Raw genomic sequence first — 18,250 nt, 5'->3', positions numbered from 1 at the left:
GCCTTGAACTCACAGAGATCCGCCTGGCTCTGCCTCCTGAGTGCTGGGATTAAAGGCGTGTGCCACCACCGCCCAGCTAATGATAATAGTTTTACAGTATAGTTCAATTTTTCAAAACTACTTTTCCTTTTTATTAACATGAAAACTCAAAGGGTTCCAATGACAGAAGCATTCTTTGAGTATGATATGTGCAGTTTTATGACATATCATAAATACTTATGACAGAGCAAATATGAAGTTTTTCCCTGTGAACTGTCTACCTGGCAGCACCTTCCTCAGGGCAGTCTTCATGGCCTCATTCCTCAGACTGTATATTACAGGGTTGAGTGTTGGGGGCAGTACTGTGTAAAAGATAGACAGAAGAAGATCTAAAGCAGTTGGTGAGTCAGAAGTTGGCTTTAGATAGGCACATGCACCTGTGATCAGAAAAAATGAGAAAACAAAGAGGTGGGGTAGGCAGGTGGAAAAGACCTTAGAACGACCTTCAGCAGAAGGCATCCTGAGAATTGTGGAGAATATCTGGCCATAAGAGAAGGTGACAGCAATAAAGCAGGCAAATGCCATTACAGCCATGAAGGCAGCCACTCCCAACACTCCAAGGTAATCATTAGAGCAGGAGAGCTTGAGTAACTGGGGGACATCACAGAAGAACTGGTGTATTATTTTGTCCCTGCAGAATCTGATAGAGAATGTAGTTGTTGTGTACAAGGTTCCCGAGATGCCTCCACTTAACCACACAGCTGTCACAGCCCACATGCACTTCCTGGGATCCATGATGACCTCATAGTGCAGTGGGAGGCAGATGGCCACATAGCGGTCATAGGACATCACTGTGAGAATAGACACCTCAGCTGCAGCCAATGATGTGAAAAAGAAAACTTGCAGAATACACTGGCCATATGAAATGTAGTCATTATCCATCAGGGAATTGTCAATAGACTGGGGAACTGTTACAGAAAGGGATGAGAGGTCCAGAAGGGAAAGGTGCTTCAGGAAGTAATACATTGGGGACTGGAGCTGCGGGTCCAGTGTTGTGATGGTGATAATAATGAAATTACCTGCCAACCCCAATAGATATGTCACCAAGAAGAGTGAGGCATGCAAAATCTGTAGCTCACGTTTGTCAGAGAATCCCATGAGAAGGAACCCACTCCTTGTGGTTAAGTTTGTCATAGTCATTTTAAGACTAGAAATTGTGGTAGCAGCTAGAGAGAAAAAAGATGTAGTAAATGCAATAGAAACTATGCGTTAATCCAACATTAATTTCGTTAATTAATGTGTGTGAACAAATAATTAGTTGGTTGTGTCCTGGATATCAGAACCTTAGGTATAAAGTTCACATTTCTTATACCTGTGGTGCTTACCCTTTGTATCAGAAAAGCAGTTGTTACAGGTGGATGAAAATATGGGCCAATCAGTAGTGCTGTCAGAAAAAAAAATATTTTGCTCCATAAAAAACAATCACTGTTTTCTTTTCACAGGCAAACTGCTTTGTTTTATTTTCAAGCTATCAGCATAAATATACTGATGAGATTTTGATTAAAAATTTTGATCTCAGGCTGCACAGATGCTCAGTGGTTAAGAGTATTTGCCCTTCCATAGGACCTGAGTTCAGATCCAAACACTCATGTCAGGCATCTCAGAACAACCTGCAATTCCATCTTTAGGGGATCTGGTGCCCTCCTCTGACCTCACCAATAATAAATAATAAATCATAAATAATTTTGATCACTGACTGGGCTACTTTTTTTGTTGTGTTGTATTTTAATAGTTAATGAATAACTCTGTAGGGGAAATACAATTTCTAAACTTAAAGCTTAATTTATTTTATCCAGTTACTTCACTTACTTCTCAGAGAAAAACAAGGTTTCCTTCATGGTCCACTGCTGATCTTTGTGGGAGGGAGTCAGACAACCATTCCCCCTTTCCAAATTTGTGTTGTGACATGAGCTGACTTGTGGTTTTCTGAGATTTTCATCTTCTGTCTGTGAGTTTCAGCAGATGCTGTGAGAAGTGGTCAGTCTTCTCTGGCATTGTTCAAATATGGTGAAATCTCTTTATGTAATGGCTTATCATCAACTTCATACTGGTATTTGGGAGACTCCTAAGCCTTTGGGACAGCATTTTGCTCTATAAATCATAAATCTGAGAATAGTTTTTCCCCAGCTAATACATTTCTCCTAGTGACAGCACAGATTGATTTTTCTCTCTCATGTCTTCTTTTCTTAAGCAGTGAACCTGATATCTGAGCATTGCATTTCTGTATCTTACTTCCTGGCAGTTCATTCAGTTTAGATTAGTATGAAATGGTTGTTAGTTCTAAGCCAGGTGGCACAAACCTGCAATCAGGCACAAGTAGGCTATGGCAGCAAATCATGACTTCAAGATCTGCCTGAGCTACACAGTGAGATCCTGTCAAAACAATGGGGAGACAGAGGAAGAGAAGAAAGGAGAATAGATAGTTTGCTAACTAAATATTTGATTTTCCTTTTAACAGTCACTTCTGAAAACTTCTTACCTCTTATTCTGTTGAAATAAAACTTTCAGTAATTCTAGAATTCTCTCAAATTTATTGATTTTTTTTCAAACCACAAAATGGAAATTAGGGAGGATTGGAGATCAGAGTTATGTTTCTAATACAGCTTCTCTTTTCTGTGGTCTTGTTTTTCTTCCCCTTTTTTCTTTAAAACATACATTATTATATGTGTATAATTTTTTATTTTGGTTCAATTTACACTTTAATCTGCCACAGTTATACACATAGCTACCAGCAGACAAAGAACACAAAACGAATGTGCCATGCATTCATTTTTACAAGACAAACATCATGCTAGAGTCCATCTTAAACAGGCCCTTACTCAAAAAAAAGCAGTTTCTTCTTCTTCTTGGGAGAAAGTATTGTTTTTAAAGATTTTATGTGCATTGGTGTTTTGCTTTCATGTATGTTGGTGTGAGGGTACCAGAATCACAGTGAATGTAAATACAGACAGTTAGGAGCTGTCATGTGGGTGCTGGGAATTGCACTCAGGACCTCTAGAAGAACAGCCAATGCTCTTAATTGGTGATCTATCTCTCCAGCCCAGAAACAAGTATTTTAATCAGAAAGTATTTTCAGAATATTAAAGTAAGAATTAAGATGTGTGTTTCTTGGAATTCACCTGGATTCTTTTCTGTAATGTTTATAAATGGTAGTGAAATGAACACATAGATATTGGGAGAATAGCCTCAAAAACTGAACATTAGAAGAAATGTTTTACAGAAGTTTTTCATTAATCAACATGTAAAACATTTGTCTATCCCAATATACCATTTCTTTTAATGATATCTTCTTATGATAAATTTTTAAAAGTTAAATCTATAGATTTATTAATCCATTAATAAATATCCTTTAATTATTGATTTATTAATTTTATTAATCTGCTCCTTTCAGGGAGGTGAGCTTCCTCTCTGGCTACAATGACAATCTTATCTTGGCAATGTTATGAAGTGCTGTCAGAATTTCTATAAAATCTCTCATCTCAGTACGGAAAACTTACCACAGTTGTGCTGGTATGTGGGCAATCCTCCAAATTGGCCAACATCCTATGAAGCCTGATCACTGTCTTCAGGCTTAAAGCCAAAAGCCTCAACGAAAAATGAAACATAGTTTCCCTTTGGGGAGGTCATTTCCATTTTGAGGTAGAGTGGGGGAGGCTGGATCATTAAAATTGGAAGCCTGAATTTAATGACAAAATCACCTCATTTTCTCTCATTCTTTGCCTACTGGGACTTAGAGTCCTTGAAATTTCCACAAAGCTAACAGAGAGTCTCTACCCCACACCCAGCAGCAGCTCTGACTTGGAGGTCTCAGGAGACTTCAAGGAAACTGCATGTCTGACAGGCTCCTAGGAGAATTGCTTGTGATGGTCTGCACACCGTAAGTGGAGAGCCACTGAGTAGCTGAATTGAGCCTTTGTGAGGGACTAACAGGAAAATTTAGTCATCATAAAAATAATTGATTCTCAAATGTCAATTGTTCTGGAAAACTTATTCTAATTTTCATCTTTTCCTGTGAAATTGATGTCTACATATGGAATTCTAGATTTCAACCAGCTATATTCGTCATCTATAATGGAAACTTGCTATCATTAAAACATTAAACATGGCCAGGCGTTGGTGGCGCACGCCTTTAATCCCAGCACTCGGGAGGCAGAGCCAGGCAGATCTCTGTGAGTTCGAGGCCAGCCTGGGCTACCAAGTGAGCTCCAGGAAAGGCGCAAAGCTACACAGAGAAAGCCTGTCTCGAAAAACCAAAAAAAAAAGGAAGAAAAAGAAAAAAAAACATTAAACAGGAGATATTAAAATATGTCTATACAAACTTCACATGTGGGCCCAGTTAACACTTGTCATTAACATTTTACAAAAGCTTCAATAGTAACTAAAGAATGAGAAAGCTCACATTATTGTTTAGATAATTTTTAGTACCTTAAGTATAATTTTAGATAGTAACATTTTCATAAATAATCATGACTATCCAGTTCATGATTTATATCCTTACTACCAATATTTTTTGGGTGCTATATGGTCTAAGTATAATGATTATATACTCATTATACTCAAAAAGCCATGTGGTATTTCTCTCAAAGTAAATCACAGTTTGCAGTAAATTTCACTTAAGATTATGAAATCTTAAAGACGTGTTTTTACTGTCTATTTTAACCAGTTGTTTTTCAGCTTGTCTCCATTATAAACAGGATTTGTGTCTGGGCTTTAAAACTATCAATAACACTTCCACAAAAATTCATTGCTATATTTTTACTAAATGTGAATAGACAATACAACAAATATTAGAAGATCAATATTGTAAAGCTGGCATTACTGTCACTATTTTTCTATAAAATGAAATTAAGGTAGGTGGGATTAATACTGAAGAAATGTATAAGTATCAAATATTGTCAAGTTCTTTTATAAAATTATCATGCTCTCTTATGATGCTCCCAACCTCACTTCCTACTGCATTGCCAAAATAAAGAATTTCTTTCTTTCTTTTGGCATTTTTTGCTTTTATTGAAAATAGGTTATTTTTTCATATAATATATCCTGATTACAATTTTCCCTCCCACTTCCTCCCAATTTCTCCACTTCCTCTCTAATCTTTAACTACTCCCTTTCTCATTAGGAAAGAACAGACTTCTAATCTTAGAGATAATAATAAAATATAACAAAGAAAATTATAAGATGAAACAAAAACTATCACATCAGAATTGGACAAGACCAACAAACAGAAGGAAGAGAGTCCATGAGAAGGCACAAGATTCAGAGACCCATTGTTCACACACTTAGGAATCCCATAAAAACACTAAACTGGAAGCCATAATCTATACACAGAAGATCTGGTGCAGTCTAGTGCAGGATCTAGGCATGCTACTTCAGTCTCTGTGAGTTCATATGAAAGCTGCTCATGTTGTTGAGAGTGCCCTGTTTTCTTCGTGTACCTTAACCTCTCTGGCTCTTAAGCTCTTTCTCCATCCTTTTCCATGGGGTTCTCTGAGTTCTGAGGGGAAGGATTTGATAGAGACATCCCATTTAGGGTAGGGTGTTCCAAGACCACCCCCTTTCTCTCTCTCCATAATATCTAACTCTGGGTCTCTGTATTTGTTTGCATCTGTTCTGAGAGCAAGCTTCTCTGATGACAGCTGAGTTATGATGATGGCCCTGATAACTAGGAGTCATTTTATCACTGTTTTTGTTGTTGTTGTTGTTTTTATCAGTGTTTGATTATTTTTCCTGGGTCCCTAGTTTTTGGTTATACAAGCAGTGTCAGGTATGGGTTTCATCATGTGGAGAGGGCCTTAAGTCAAATCAGATATTGGTTGGTTACTGCCACAAACTTTGTGCCACCATCGCCCTAGCATATCTTATCTTGCTGGCGCAGCACCATTGTAGATCAAAGGTTTTGTGGCTAGCCTGGTGTTTATACTTCTCCTTTGTTAGCAGGCAGAGTACCTCCCTGTACCAAAAACTCTAGTACATATGGGTGAAGACTCTGTGAAGGCACCAGCTTGACTTCTCCATGTTCAGTGAGGTGTATAGGTGTTGTCTTCAGCAATGGGGCTTTGTTGTCCATTTGTGGAGTGCAACCTATAATCTTGGCAACAGCCTGGGTTATATGGGGATTCCAGTGAGACCCCTTTTGCCAACAACTTAATTCCAGTACTGGAAGTTTTATTTGTGACAATACACAAAGGTGGAGCCTGTACAAATAAAGAAGCACTCTGACTGCTAATCAGTCTGACTGTGAGATTCTCTCGACCACCATGGCCTGGTTCACTTCTTCCCTCACTGACTCCTTCTCTCCTCTCTGGGATCTGCCACCCCAGGAGCTGATTCCTTTTGTTTGCTACAGATGCCTGAACTGAATGTGGAGTTACCACAGTGCACTGTGAGAGAACATGAGGATGGATACTATCTGTAATGTGTCACAGATTATCATCATGTCGTTAAATAATTTCTCTGGAATGGATGATGGATGAAAGAATACAAACTTCAATGATCAAGTAGATATATTGCTTTAATTCAAAATGTTAGATTCAGGACAAAAAAAAACTGTATATGGTTTAAGTGATCCCTTAATTCAGCATTTAGTCTTTTACTATTTTGGAAAAACTAGTTTCCCATAGCATCACATTTCTCCAGTTAATTTATAGATCTTGAAAGTTTTTTTTTCAAGGATAATTATACTATTTGACATCATTAATGAAGATGTTCTAACTGTTTCTATACAACTAATAGAAGACAATAAAAGCACTTTATAAATTGAAGAAAGACCTTCTAACTCACCTAATGTGACAATTGTAGCTGGAAGTTTCCTGTGTCCTGCTGGGTCTGCAGCTGCTCAGACCCAGGTAAACACACAGAGGCTCATATTAATTAAAACTGCTTGGCCATTAGCTCAGGCCTACCATTGGCTAACTTTTACATTTAAACTCAGCCCATTTCTGTTAATCTTTATGTTGCCACATGTTCTGTGGCTTTACCTGTGTGCTATTACATGCTGCTCCCTGGACAGGAGGCTGGCATCTTCTGACTCAGCCTTCCTCTTCTCAGAATTCTCCTTGTCTGCTTATCCCACCTAAACTTCCTGCCTGGCTACTAGCCAATCAATGTTTTATTAATTCAGTGTACAAAAGCATTATCCCACAGCATTTCCCCTTTTCTGTTTAATTAAAAAGGAAGGTTTTAACTTTAACATAGTAAAATTGCATATAACAAAACAGTTATCAAGCAAGAGTTATAATTACAATATCTAGTCTATTTGTATTTGACAAAATTAAAGAAAATATTCTATCTATCCTATATTTGTGAGTCTAAGGTTTCATATCTAATTTATCTTTTATCATAACCAAGGAAAATTATAACTATCTAGTCTTCAACTACGTCAAAGACCCCAGAAGGATATAATGTTATCTAAGTAAACAGGAAGTACATTGTAAACAACTTCAAAAAATCTAGAATGACAGAGACAGCTGGCTGCCTGGACAGTCACCCAAAGTTCTTTTGCAATGTTGGGTACAGGAGAATTCCAAGGGCTGGTTGATTCTTCAATATGCTAAGCATTTAACTGTTCTTATACCAGCTCTTCTAAAGCCTGGAGTTTCTCTGTTGTTAAAGGCCATTGCTGAACCCATACAGGCTTGTCTGTTAACCATTTTAAAGGTAGAGCTGTTGGTGTCTTTGGAAGATCATCAGTTGTTGTGCCCTGTTTTTGTATAATATGGATAGCTGGTGACCACTCATTAGAATAATATCTTCTAATATTTCTCTCAGAAACATGTGCTAGTTTATGATTTGTTTCTGAGGTTGAAGGGATGTTAATATGAGTATTCCATTGTTGCAACAGGTCTCGACCCCACAGGTTCATAGCTATGTTAGCCACATATGGTTTTAATTTTTCTCTCTGTTCTTCTAGACCTATACATTCAAACCATCTTGCACTCTGCTTCACTTGAGATAATGTTCCAATTCCTAACAGTTGAACGTTTACCTCCTGAAGAGGCCAAGTTGGATGCCAAAATTCTGGTGCAATTATGGTAACGTCAGCACTGTGTCTACCAGACCAGACAACAAAACACTATTCATTCTTATTATTAATTTTGGTCTTTGTTCATTTATAGAAGTTTGCCAAAAATTTTTCTTTATCTTTTCTCCTGAATTTTCTATTCTCTCTGTTTCATCATCCCAACCAGCATGATTTATTCCAATAGGCATTTGGTTATTTAATTGCTTTGAGTAGGGGTTTCCTCTACAACTGCAGGAAAGGTTTGAACTGGATTTACTGTGGGGGCCTGCCTGAGGCCCCTCTGGGAGTTTTCCAAAGCCCGAGGCAAAGGATTACCTTGCCTGTCCCTTGCTGATCTACATTGGTTGGTCCAGTTTTTTCCCTTACCACACCTTCTGCATACTCCAGAAGGAAGGGGCATTCTGTTGCCATTGTTCCTTGAAGAAACATCATTTATAGGAATGACTTGTTTACAGTCCCTTTTCAAATGTCCTTGCTTTTCACATCCAAAACATCTAATATTTCTCAAACCTTTTGAAATTGCTTCTCCTAACCACATATCATCATGGTCATGAGCCTCAACATTAACCGTCTCTAATCCAATCTTCCAAGGGTTTAGATCTTGCCTTTAATGGCCTGATTATTCTTTTGCATGCTGCATTCGCATTCTCAAAAGCCAAAGATTCAATTATTACCTGACCAGCTTCTGAATTCAGGACCATCCCCTTTACTGCTGAAACCAGTCTGTATAAGAAATCTGTGAAAGATTCTTTTGGGCCCTGTATAACCTTTGTAAATGACTCAGTTTTCTTTTCTGGTTCCTCAATTCTGTCTCATTCATTCAAGGCTGCCATTCGACATAGAATTAAGGTTTGGATATCATATAAACATTGTGTTTGTACTGAAGCATATTGGCCTTCTCCAACAAGCTGATCCTGGAAGACTTGTATTCCTTTATCCCTCTATTGTTTTTCTATGTTTTTACCCTGCTCTTTAAACCACATTTGCCACTGGAGCCTTTGTCAGGGTTCTAGAATAGCATGTGCCAGCTCCTGCCAGTTCTGTGGTATAATCCTATTATAAGTTGACCAGGTGTTTAACATTTTCTTTTCTTTTTTTTTTTGCTTTTTCGAGACAGGGTTTCTCTGTGTAGCTTTGTGCCTTTCCTGGAACTCACTTGGTAGACCAGGCTAGCCTCAAACTCACAGAGATCCGCTTGCCTCTGCCTCCCAAGTGCTGGGATTAAAGGCGTGCGCCACCACCGCCCAGCTAACATTTTCTTTACATATGGGGAATGCATGCCATAAGATACTATTGCCTCCTTAAACTTTCGTAAATCTAACATTTCAATTGGAGTTCAAATATTTTGTGTATTCACTTGATCAGGTAACTGATGTACGGTTACCAGATAAATTAAGGGTGATTGTGTGAAAACAGGCTTTCTTTCTGTAATCTTATGATCCAATCTTGAAATAACTTCACTGTTAATTTCTTCTGCCTGAATTTGAATTTCTGTTTAATTTATTTTAACAGGTTTGACAGGTTTTTCTAAAACTTTTATCCTGGCACTTAAATTGACTATCTTTTTAAATAGTAAAATGAGGATAAGAAAAGTAATAAAGTGCATAATTTGATCAACATTAATCTTCTCATATAGTTGTTCCATTGTCAGACTTCCTAAAATTTCAAACAAAGCCCAATTTTCTTCCAATGTACACGTAAAACCCATTTTTTTTTAAATGTGGAAAAAATTTCTCTTTTAAATAGTTTCCTTTAAAATATCTGATGTCTTAATTGACTTACCAAGTCTGTGTAGAACAGTAGAAATCTGAGGGAATTTCAAAATAGCCACCTAGTGTCCAACGTGTGAATCGAGAGAGAGAGAGAGAGAGAGAGAGAGAGAGAGAGAGAGAGAGAGCAAGAAAGTGTAACCACAAGTTCAGGCTAAAAGCTTAGATCCAGCCACGTGTTCCTGCTTGAGCCAAGTCGAGCCTGGGCTCTGGCTTCCTTAAGCTCTGACCATGTATGTTGGCTTTACAGGCAGGGGCCCTGTTCAGCAGGGCAGGTCTGAGTTGTTTGTAGCACTGGCTTTAAGCAAATAGCTCCAGCTGTAGCTAACCACTTGGGGCTATGGTCAGTCCGGCCTGAGACCAAGCCAACCTGGGCCCGAGCTAGGGAGCTGGGCCACCCAGGTGGGAAACCAGACCTGCCGCCAAGCCAAGCCAAGAGGTTTTTAATGGATTCTTGCCACATTGGGCACCAAATGTAGAAGTAACCCTCTTATTAAATAAGAAACACAGAGCCAATGTAAAGATGAAAGCTCAAGAGGTCAGAGCTAAGAGCCTTACTCTTCCTGCTTCAGCTGTCCTCTTCAGCCAAGAGAGCTACTTCCTGTGTGTTTATCTTTATAAAGACTTTCTGTTCTGCCTTCTCATTGGTTGTAAACCCAACCACATGACTGCCTCGTCACTGCCTGTCTGTACAGACCTCCAGGTCTTCTATGGTTGGTATTGAGATTAAAAGCGTGTGTCTCCATGCTGGCTGTATCCTTGAACACACAGAGATCTACCTAGCTCTGCCTCCCAAGAGCTGGGATTAAAGGAGTGCTCCACCACTGCCCAGCTTCTGCGATAGCTTGCTATTAACTCTGACCTCTTGAGCTTTCATCTTTACATTGGCTCTGTGTTTCTTATTTAATAAGACGGTTACTTCTACAGTTGGGGCATCCATTCTTTAACCTATAGGCCAAGAGTCTCTCAGTTATTTTTTTCTGTGTTCTGTAGAATGTCTGGTAGTCTCTTTCATGAGCCAGGAAACTGAAGGACCATCTTGCCGTGCAAAATTCAATGGTCACCTTCCTAAGGGTTCTACATGTCCAGTCAATATAATGTTTTGTCAAGCAGTCCAGGCAAGAACAGTTTCTTGCCCAAATGGCCATTTTTTCCAAGAAGAAGATAAACTTCATATGGAGTGTCTTTGCTGCCCATCCCCCTCTCTGAATTAAATTGGTGCTGCCAGGAGCAGATGTGTCTCACTGTCCAGAAAGTCTGTTTTTAAAACATTTTGAATGCCATATTCTGTAGGTCTTTGACATGTTCGAAGATTATCTATCTATCTGAAATATATCTATGAATACCTAGAAAACTTAACTAACATGACTACAAGTTTGATTATCATAGATGACTATTAATCTGTATTTCTTAATTATACATTACAATTTCAAATGAGTTGTACAAATATAATACCTTAAACAAGAGTAAAAATATACATCAGTATAGCTAAATTAACTTTAAATTTGTATCAATAAACTAAAATCCATAGCAATGAAAAACATTTCTAAACAAGTTGTTCTTTAAAAGTAGATTCAATAATCTACCCTTTCATCCTATCATATCTATGTCAGGCAATCAATATATAATAATAGTGATTCAGTAAAATTGTCTAGACATCAACATAAAAAAACATTGAAGGCATAGTAGTAGATGGAAAATTCATGCTTCTTTTCTAATTCAATAGACTAAAACAGTCCATTAAAATGAATATATAAAATTGTGCTATTTTTTAATGTTTTGTGACTCCAAAGGCAGAGTTTATGTCTTACAGCAAGTATAGTGAATGCTTTAATTTACGCAGTAGAAACTCTTGATTATAAATTTAATGTTGTGTCTTGACCCAGAGTGTTTAATATTTGTTGCCACTGATATAAAAAAACTCATACTCAATGGACATGACATGGTAGAAAATATTGTTTGGAGGTCAGCTGCATGAGATCTGCATGAGGTCAGCTCAGTAGGGAAATGCATTTACTGTCAAGACTCATGACCTCAGTTTTGTTCCTAGGTCCCACATTGTTGAAAAAAGAGAACTGAATCCTGCAAGTTATTATTGGTGAAATTATTATGGCCACTCCACGTAGTTAAAAGGAAGATTTATTTAGTGGGTAACTTACAAAAAAAGGGAAAGGTAGGTTGTGTGGTCTGGGGAAGGTGTATCAAAGTCCAGCAGTGTTCTCTGGAGCTCTGCTCGGTCCACCTCCACTGTCCCAGAACAGAGAGAGCGCTTGCCCATCCAGGTCTTGGATCTTCAGGCGCCTCCCCTGGCCCCACCTCGTAGGCGTGACAGTTGCCAGAATCTCAATGGGGGTTGGAACTTCCAGATCCAAGCTGGAATGGCTACCCACTACAAGTTATCCTTGGACCTCTGCATGTGCACCATGTATGTATACATGAGAAGCATTAAGTATAATAGAATTTAACAAGTATAATGATTCATTTTTTAAAGATTTATTTATTTATTATGTATACAGCATGTATGACTGCAGGCCAGAAGAGGGCACCAGATCTCATTATGGATGGTTGTGAGCCACCATGTGGTTGCTGGGAATTGAACTCAGGACCTGTGGAAGAGCAGTCAGTGCTCTTAACCTCTGAGCCAACTCTCCAGCCCTAATGATTCATTTTATTTTAATTTTAAACAACAAAATGATTTTAATAGTTCCTGTAAAGAAACTGTACTGAGTATCTATAATGACACTAGCTGTGTATTGCAGTTTATCTATAAATATTGTTGCCTGCAGCCATTAGTTGGAGCAGGAGTGTTTCAGTAAATGAGGAACATTACAGAAGAATTGGTTGATTATTTTTAACCCTGCAGAATCTGATAGAAAATGTGGTTGCTGTGTACAAGATTCCTGGTTGTTGTGGATATTGCTCTGTATGCTATGAATGTATGTTGCTCTGAGTTGGTTGATAAATAAATCACTGACTGACCATAGCCAGGCAGAAAGTATAGTATAGGCAGTATAAGCAGAGAGGAGAATTCTGGGAACAGGAAGGATGAGTCAGGAGTTGCCAACCAGACACAGAGGAAGCAAGATGTGAAGGCAGAACTGAGAAAAGATACTAAGCCATGTGGCTAAACATAAATAAGAATTATGGGTTAGTTTAAGTGTAAGAGCTAGTCAATAGTTAGCCTGAGTTAATGACGAAGTAGTTTTAATTAATATAAGCTTCTGTGTGTTTACTTGGGTCCAAGCGGCCACAGGTATGGGGAGCCAGGCAGGACCAGGAAAATTTCATCTAAACTTGGTATGCCTCTACTTAACCACACAGCTATCACAGCCCATCTGCACTTTCTGGAACCCATGATGACATCATAGTGCAGAGGGAGACAAATGATCACATAGTGGTCATAAAATATCACTGTGAGAATGAACACCTTGGCCCAGGCCAAAGAAGCAAAGAAGAAAACATGTAGCACACAGAGCATATGAAATATAGGTAGTACCACCAAGGAACTTTCTGAGTGTGGAATTGTGACAGAAAAGTAGGTGACATTGAGATAGGAAAAGTGATTTAGGAAATAATGGAATTGGAGATTGAACTTATGGGTCCAGTGTTGTGATGGTGAAAATGATGAGGTTACCTGCCAATCCCAATAGGGATGTCACCATGAAAAGCAAATCATGTAAGAGCTGACGGTCACAGTTGTCAGAGAACCCTGTGAGGAAGAATCCACTCATTTGGTTATGTTTTTGCCAATCCTTTTGTGGATAGAATTTATGATAGTACCTGGAATAAAAACATATGTGCAATGCCATAGAAAGACAGTACATTTATCCAACATTGCTTATTTCACAGTTAATGTCTGCAAGCATGTAATTTGTCAGCCACATTCTGGATGTGATAATCTAAAGTTTGAATAGCTCATATTTCTTACATGTTTTTATTAGGAAAGCAGTTGCTACAGGTGGATGGAAATGTGGTAAAGTCATTGTTTCTGTCTCAGAAAATGTTAATTTGTAGGATTGAGGCCTCCTGGGATTTCCCCCACCCACATTAGCCTATCTATTGCTGTTGTCCTTGTTCAGCTCATGTTCAGGTAGTAATGATAGTGTGGCTTTATGGATGTAGCTTTTGGCATTCCTGGGAGACACAACCGCACAGCAAATTCCCTGATCCTCTCACTTTTACAATCTTTCTTTTCCCTCTTTTTTAATGATCTCTGGGCCTTATGTACAGGAGTTGTATTATATACACATATACATGTATGCTTTAACATATTAATTAATGAAAAGAGGCCATGAATTTGAAAGAGAGCAAGGAGTGATATATAGGATGGTTTGGAGGAAGGAAAGGAAAGGGAGAAATGATGTAATTTTATCATAATCTCAAAAAGTAGTATAAAATTTTTAAAAAGAAACAACTGATTACTTAAACAGAGATTGTTATTTTCATTTCACTGGTAAAAACCCATGATTTTAAAGTCATTAGTAGGAATACAATACTGGTTTTTAATGAAAATATTCTTGACTTTGGCTCCAGTGAATTTGTGAAGTGTATTGAGTTTTAGCCGCCTATAGATGATTCTGTAAAAAATATATGATTTGGATGATGACTGTTTATATGAATTTAATATATAGACTTTTTAGGGTCTTTAAATACATCATTCTATTTGAACACATTGTGATTAGATGGGGAGGTGATGAAGGATGTTTAATAATCTGATAAATGTTAGAGAAAAACAATCACATAAAATGGTAAGCCATAAAAACACATGCCTCAAAATTTACTGGACTAATTTATAGAGGGTTCATACAAGGCAGTTTCCAAAAGATAGGTTGACATCATATCTTGCCTGGCTTCAATTTCTAGACCATAAAGTTTGGACTGTTAAAACTATAACACATTTGAATCATCATTTGACTCTTGATTTTACCAGCTTCCTATGATAGCATCGTGTACCAGGCGATGCTCCAGACTCAACCCTAATCAGCAGAGAGAGTCTATTGAAGACTCTGGTAAGCCACAAGCCATGTGGCAAGGTATAGATTTATAGAAATGGATTAATTTAAGATATAAGAACAGTTAGCAAGAAGCCTGCCTCGGCCATACAGTTTGTAAGCAGTTTAAGTCTCTGTGTTTACTTGGTTGGGTCTGAGCGGCTGTGGGACTAGTGGGTGACAAAGATTTGTCCTGACTGTGGGCAAAGCAGGAAAACTCTAGCTACAGTCTATCAGCAATTTTTCACCAAAATTTGATGTGGAACCTTACTCTGTTGCCAACCAGATTTGTATCTGCCTGATGTGTGCATTTGGGCCCACTGGGAACTCACAGTCATATCAGAATACATCTTTCCATGCTGTTTTAGCAAACTGTGATGCTAGACCTAACTCAAAGTCCAAAACTTCACATAGAAATTTCTTAAGCATATGTTGGCAATTTTAATATCCTGTGACTGAGACTCATTTAAAGATAATATTCACATGCCTTTAATCCCAGCACTCGGGAGGCAGAGCCAGGCAGATCTCTGAGTTTGAGGTCAGCCTGGTCTACTGAGCAAGATTCAGGAAAGGCACAAAGCTATACAGAGAAAGCCTGTCTTGGAAAAACAAACAAACAAACAAAAAAGATAATATTCACATAAAAATTTTACCAAGACTGGTCAATCAAATGATAAAAATATATATAAATTACATAACAAGTGTATGGAGAGTTATGATTGCCATGAAGTGAAATATTCTACCTTGATAAAAATGGTATTATGAATTCATTACAGAATATTTTAAGAAACCTGAGAGTGAGAGCAGACTTGCAAATGTTAAGAAATATGCCATGTAATATATACATGTTATTAAACCATTAGTTTATCCTCCTTATGACTCTCTATATTTACATTTACATGGTAGTTTACCCTGATTTGTATTTGATTCCCTTATGGGTATTTTAGCAGCTTTCAAGATTAACATTTACCTATAGTAACCTTATAAAAATTCCTCATCTATCATTAGGTACTATTCATAGATAGGATGAAGTTCTGGTTTGTTCTTTCAGACCACAGCAAATTCAAGCAGGATTTAGGCACATATGACCAAGGAGATAGATCATATGATGAAAACTCAAGTTTCTAATAATTTTCTATTTTATAGTGGGACTCCAGTCTATTATACAAATTTGGGCTATAGTAATTTACCTCTCCCTAATAAGAGTCTTACCAGAATTTAGGACTGTTGGAAGATGTTAGAAAATTAAATTGTATTCCAGAATTTTAAGTGTTAATTAGAAGGTGAGATATTCATCTGAATAACTAATATATAGACTTTTGAAAATCAGTTCCCTGTCAGGAAGGTGAGCTTTCTTCCTACTTAGAATCACAGCTTTCCATTGCAAACTTAATTTTAAGAGCAGAAAGAACTGTAAGAATTTCCATACACTCTCCCTTTTCTCTCATCTAAGTGTGGAGAACTAATCTAAGGCTACCCAAGCTGACAGACAACTCTGAGAGTTCTTTTTCAGAGCCACAGATGCATGTACATCTTGGGGGACAGGTTTGTTGTAGGGTTTATTTAGAGAAAAGGAATCAGTCAAAACAGAAGCTTAAATTTAGTCATCAATGTACTTCATTTTCTTTCTATCATTTGGGACTTGGACCATTCAAGTTCTACATAAAAAGTTAGCAAGCTGGTAAACCTAGGGTTTATTGTCCCCAGCTCCATGGTTCTCAGCTGACGTGAAAATCTTTCAGAGAGTTTGTTACAGCTCAGGTTCCTGAATCTCACACTCAGTAATTCTGACTCATGAAAACTCAGGTGGCACCCAGGAACCTGGGGCCTTCCAGGATCCCAATGGTCTGCTGCTTCTGGATTGAGTACCACAATGGGAATACAACAGTATAGATAACTGGTACATTCTGAGAAAATGTACATTCTAACAGAAAACTTAAACATCCATCAAAGTAATTGATTTCCTAAACCATAAACCAATGTCTACTGTTACTCTTGAAAATTTTCATTAATAACCATAAGACTGCATATTTATACAATATATAATTGATATTCTTTACTCTGTTTACTCTGAACCTCACTCTTATATAAATAATTATATTTTAAAAACACACAGCATTTTACTTAGACTACAAATGATGCTTACTAAGCCCTAATTATGCATGAAGAAGTTTGAGCAAAGGTTGACATCTCTCTTTCTTGGGCTCCATTTCTCTCTGATACTGCTCTATAAAGCAATATCTATTTTTATAGAAATATATAGACTAGATTATTCAATCATAGCCCCTACTGCTGCCCTCTTTCTCTCCTTCAGAAATCAGGCCATGTCTCTCCCTGCTAAAGCTCTCTGTGACAGACAGTTGACAAAGTATGGTGAGGTCTCACAGCCTCCACCAAATACTTGTAGTTGCAAGACAACCATTAATTATAATTATTAGTACCTTCTGACTTCTATCATGTAGGTCACACAGTATGAATCCTCTGAAATATGTAAGAGTCAGAAATTTCCATTACCATATGGAATTGAAGGCTCTCTCCTTTCAAGACTCCAACACACAGCCCATGGTATAACTCTCCTAGTATTCTAGGATTGGAAATGTCTGTTTTTCTCTCTCTCAGGACCACACCATACTATTCATTGTGTATATCTTGTAATGCTCTTTCTCCTTAGCGCCTCATCATGGCTTCTATAGACATGAGTCTATACTATCTTTGTAAAGCCCCTCTGAGGGATAATTCAGCTTCCTATGAACCTGATTCATATTTAATAAGTTATAATTTTGGGGAATTTATTTAATAATACTGTTAAAAGTCATGTTTTGAATATCCACTGTGAAACACATGCTTTTTCACTTTCTTGTCATTACAATAGCAGAGAGGTGAGCTTTATAGTTTGATGATTATCATTTCACATGAAGAGGTACAGCACTTCTATAGATACTTTTCTTAGTTATTAATAAGTAACATACTAACAAATTCTATTAAGATAAGTACTATAAGATTTTGTTCTTCTCTTTTAACTGATATAAAATTATGGGAAATAGGATCCACACAGAAAAAAGTGAATAGGTTTCAGATTTTGTCAGATTCCCTTTCTAAAACTGCTGTGATGGGCTGTGCTGCTTCCAGTAGTTCATATCCATGGTGTTGACAACATGTAGAGTCTGTGAGGAGTTCTATTTTTTGTTAAACTTGAGAAGGTATACTGTATTATGTCATCATGCAGGCATTCGAATCAGATCACTCGAGGATGTGATTCAGTCATTTCTTTTTCTTTTTTAAAGTGACTTTGAAGAGCTATTTCATTCTTTTCCATGGTTGATTTCTAATTGGAAAAATGAATGTGACTGCTAATTGACTCACAAAAAGAGCTCAGCAGAGTGACTACAGAATAAGTGTTACTAGACATGAGAAACCCTCTTTTGAGCTGT

The 18,250-nt window shown here is 37.6% G+C and overlaps 1 protein-coding gene and 1 pseudogene across 1 annotated transcript; both read right to left on the bottom strand.

The window, feature by feature from the left end:
- Positions 1-216: 216 nt before the first annotated feature.
- Positions 217-1,179, bottom strand: LOC114686574 (olfactory receptor 14J1-like). Its single transcript, XM_028861236.1, has one exon. It carries the CDS (start codon positions 1,177-1,179, stop codon positions 217-219), a length of 963 nt encoding a protein of 320 aa, XP_028717069.1.
- An 11,438-nt stretch (positions 1,180-12,617) lies between these two features.
- On the bottom strand, positions 12,618-13,559 carry LOC114686573 (annotated as a pseudogene).
- Between the last annotated feature and the right edge of the window lie 4,691 nt (positions 13,560-18,250).

The sequence above is a fragment of the Peromyscus leucopus genome, chromosome 16_21 (assembly GCF_004664715.2).
Source record: "Peromyscus leucopus breed LL Stock chromosome 16_21, UCI_PerLeu_2.1, whole genome shotgun sequence".
Lineage (NCBI taxonomy): Eukaryota > Metazoa > Chordata > Mammalia > Rodentia > Cricetidae > Peromyscus > Peromyscus leucopus.
This window is presented reverse-complemented; position numbering and strand designations above follow the sequence as displayed.

Coding starts and splice junctions, on each gene's coding strand:
- LOC114686574 (XM_028861236.1), bottom strand. CDS start 1,179: ATGACTATGACAAACTTAACCACAAGGAGTGGGTTCCTTCTCATGGGA.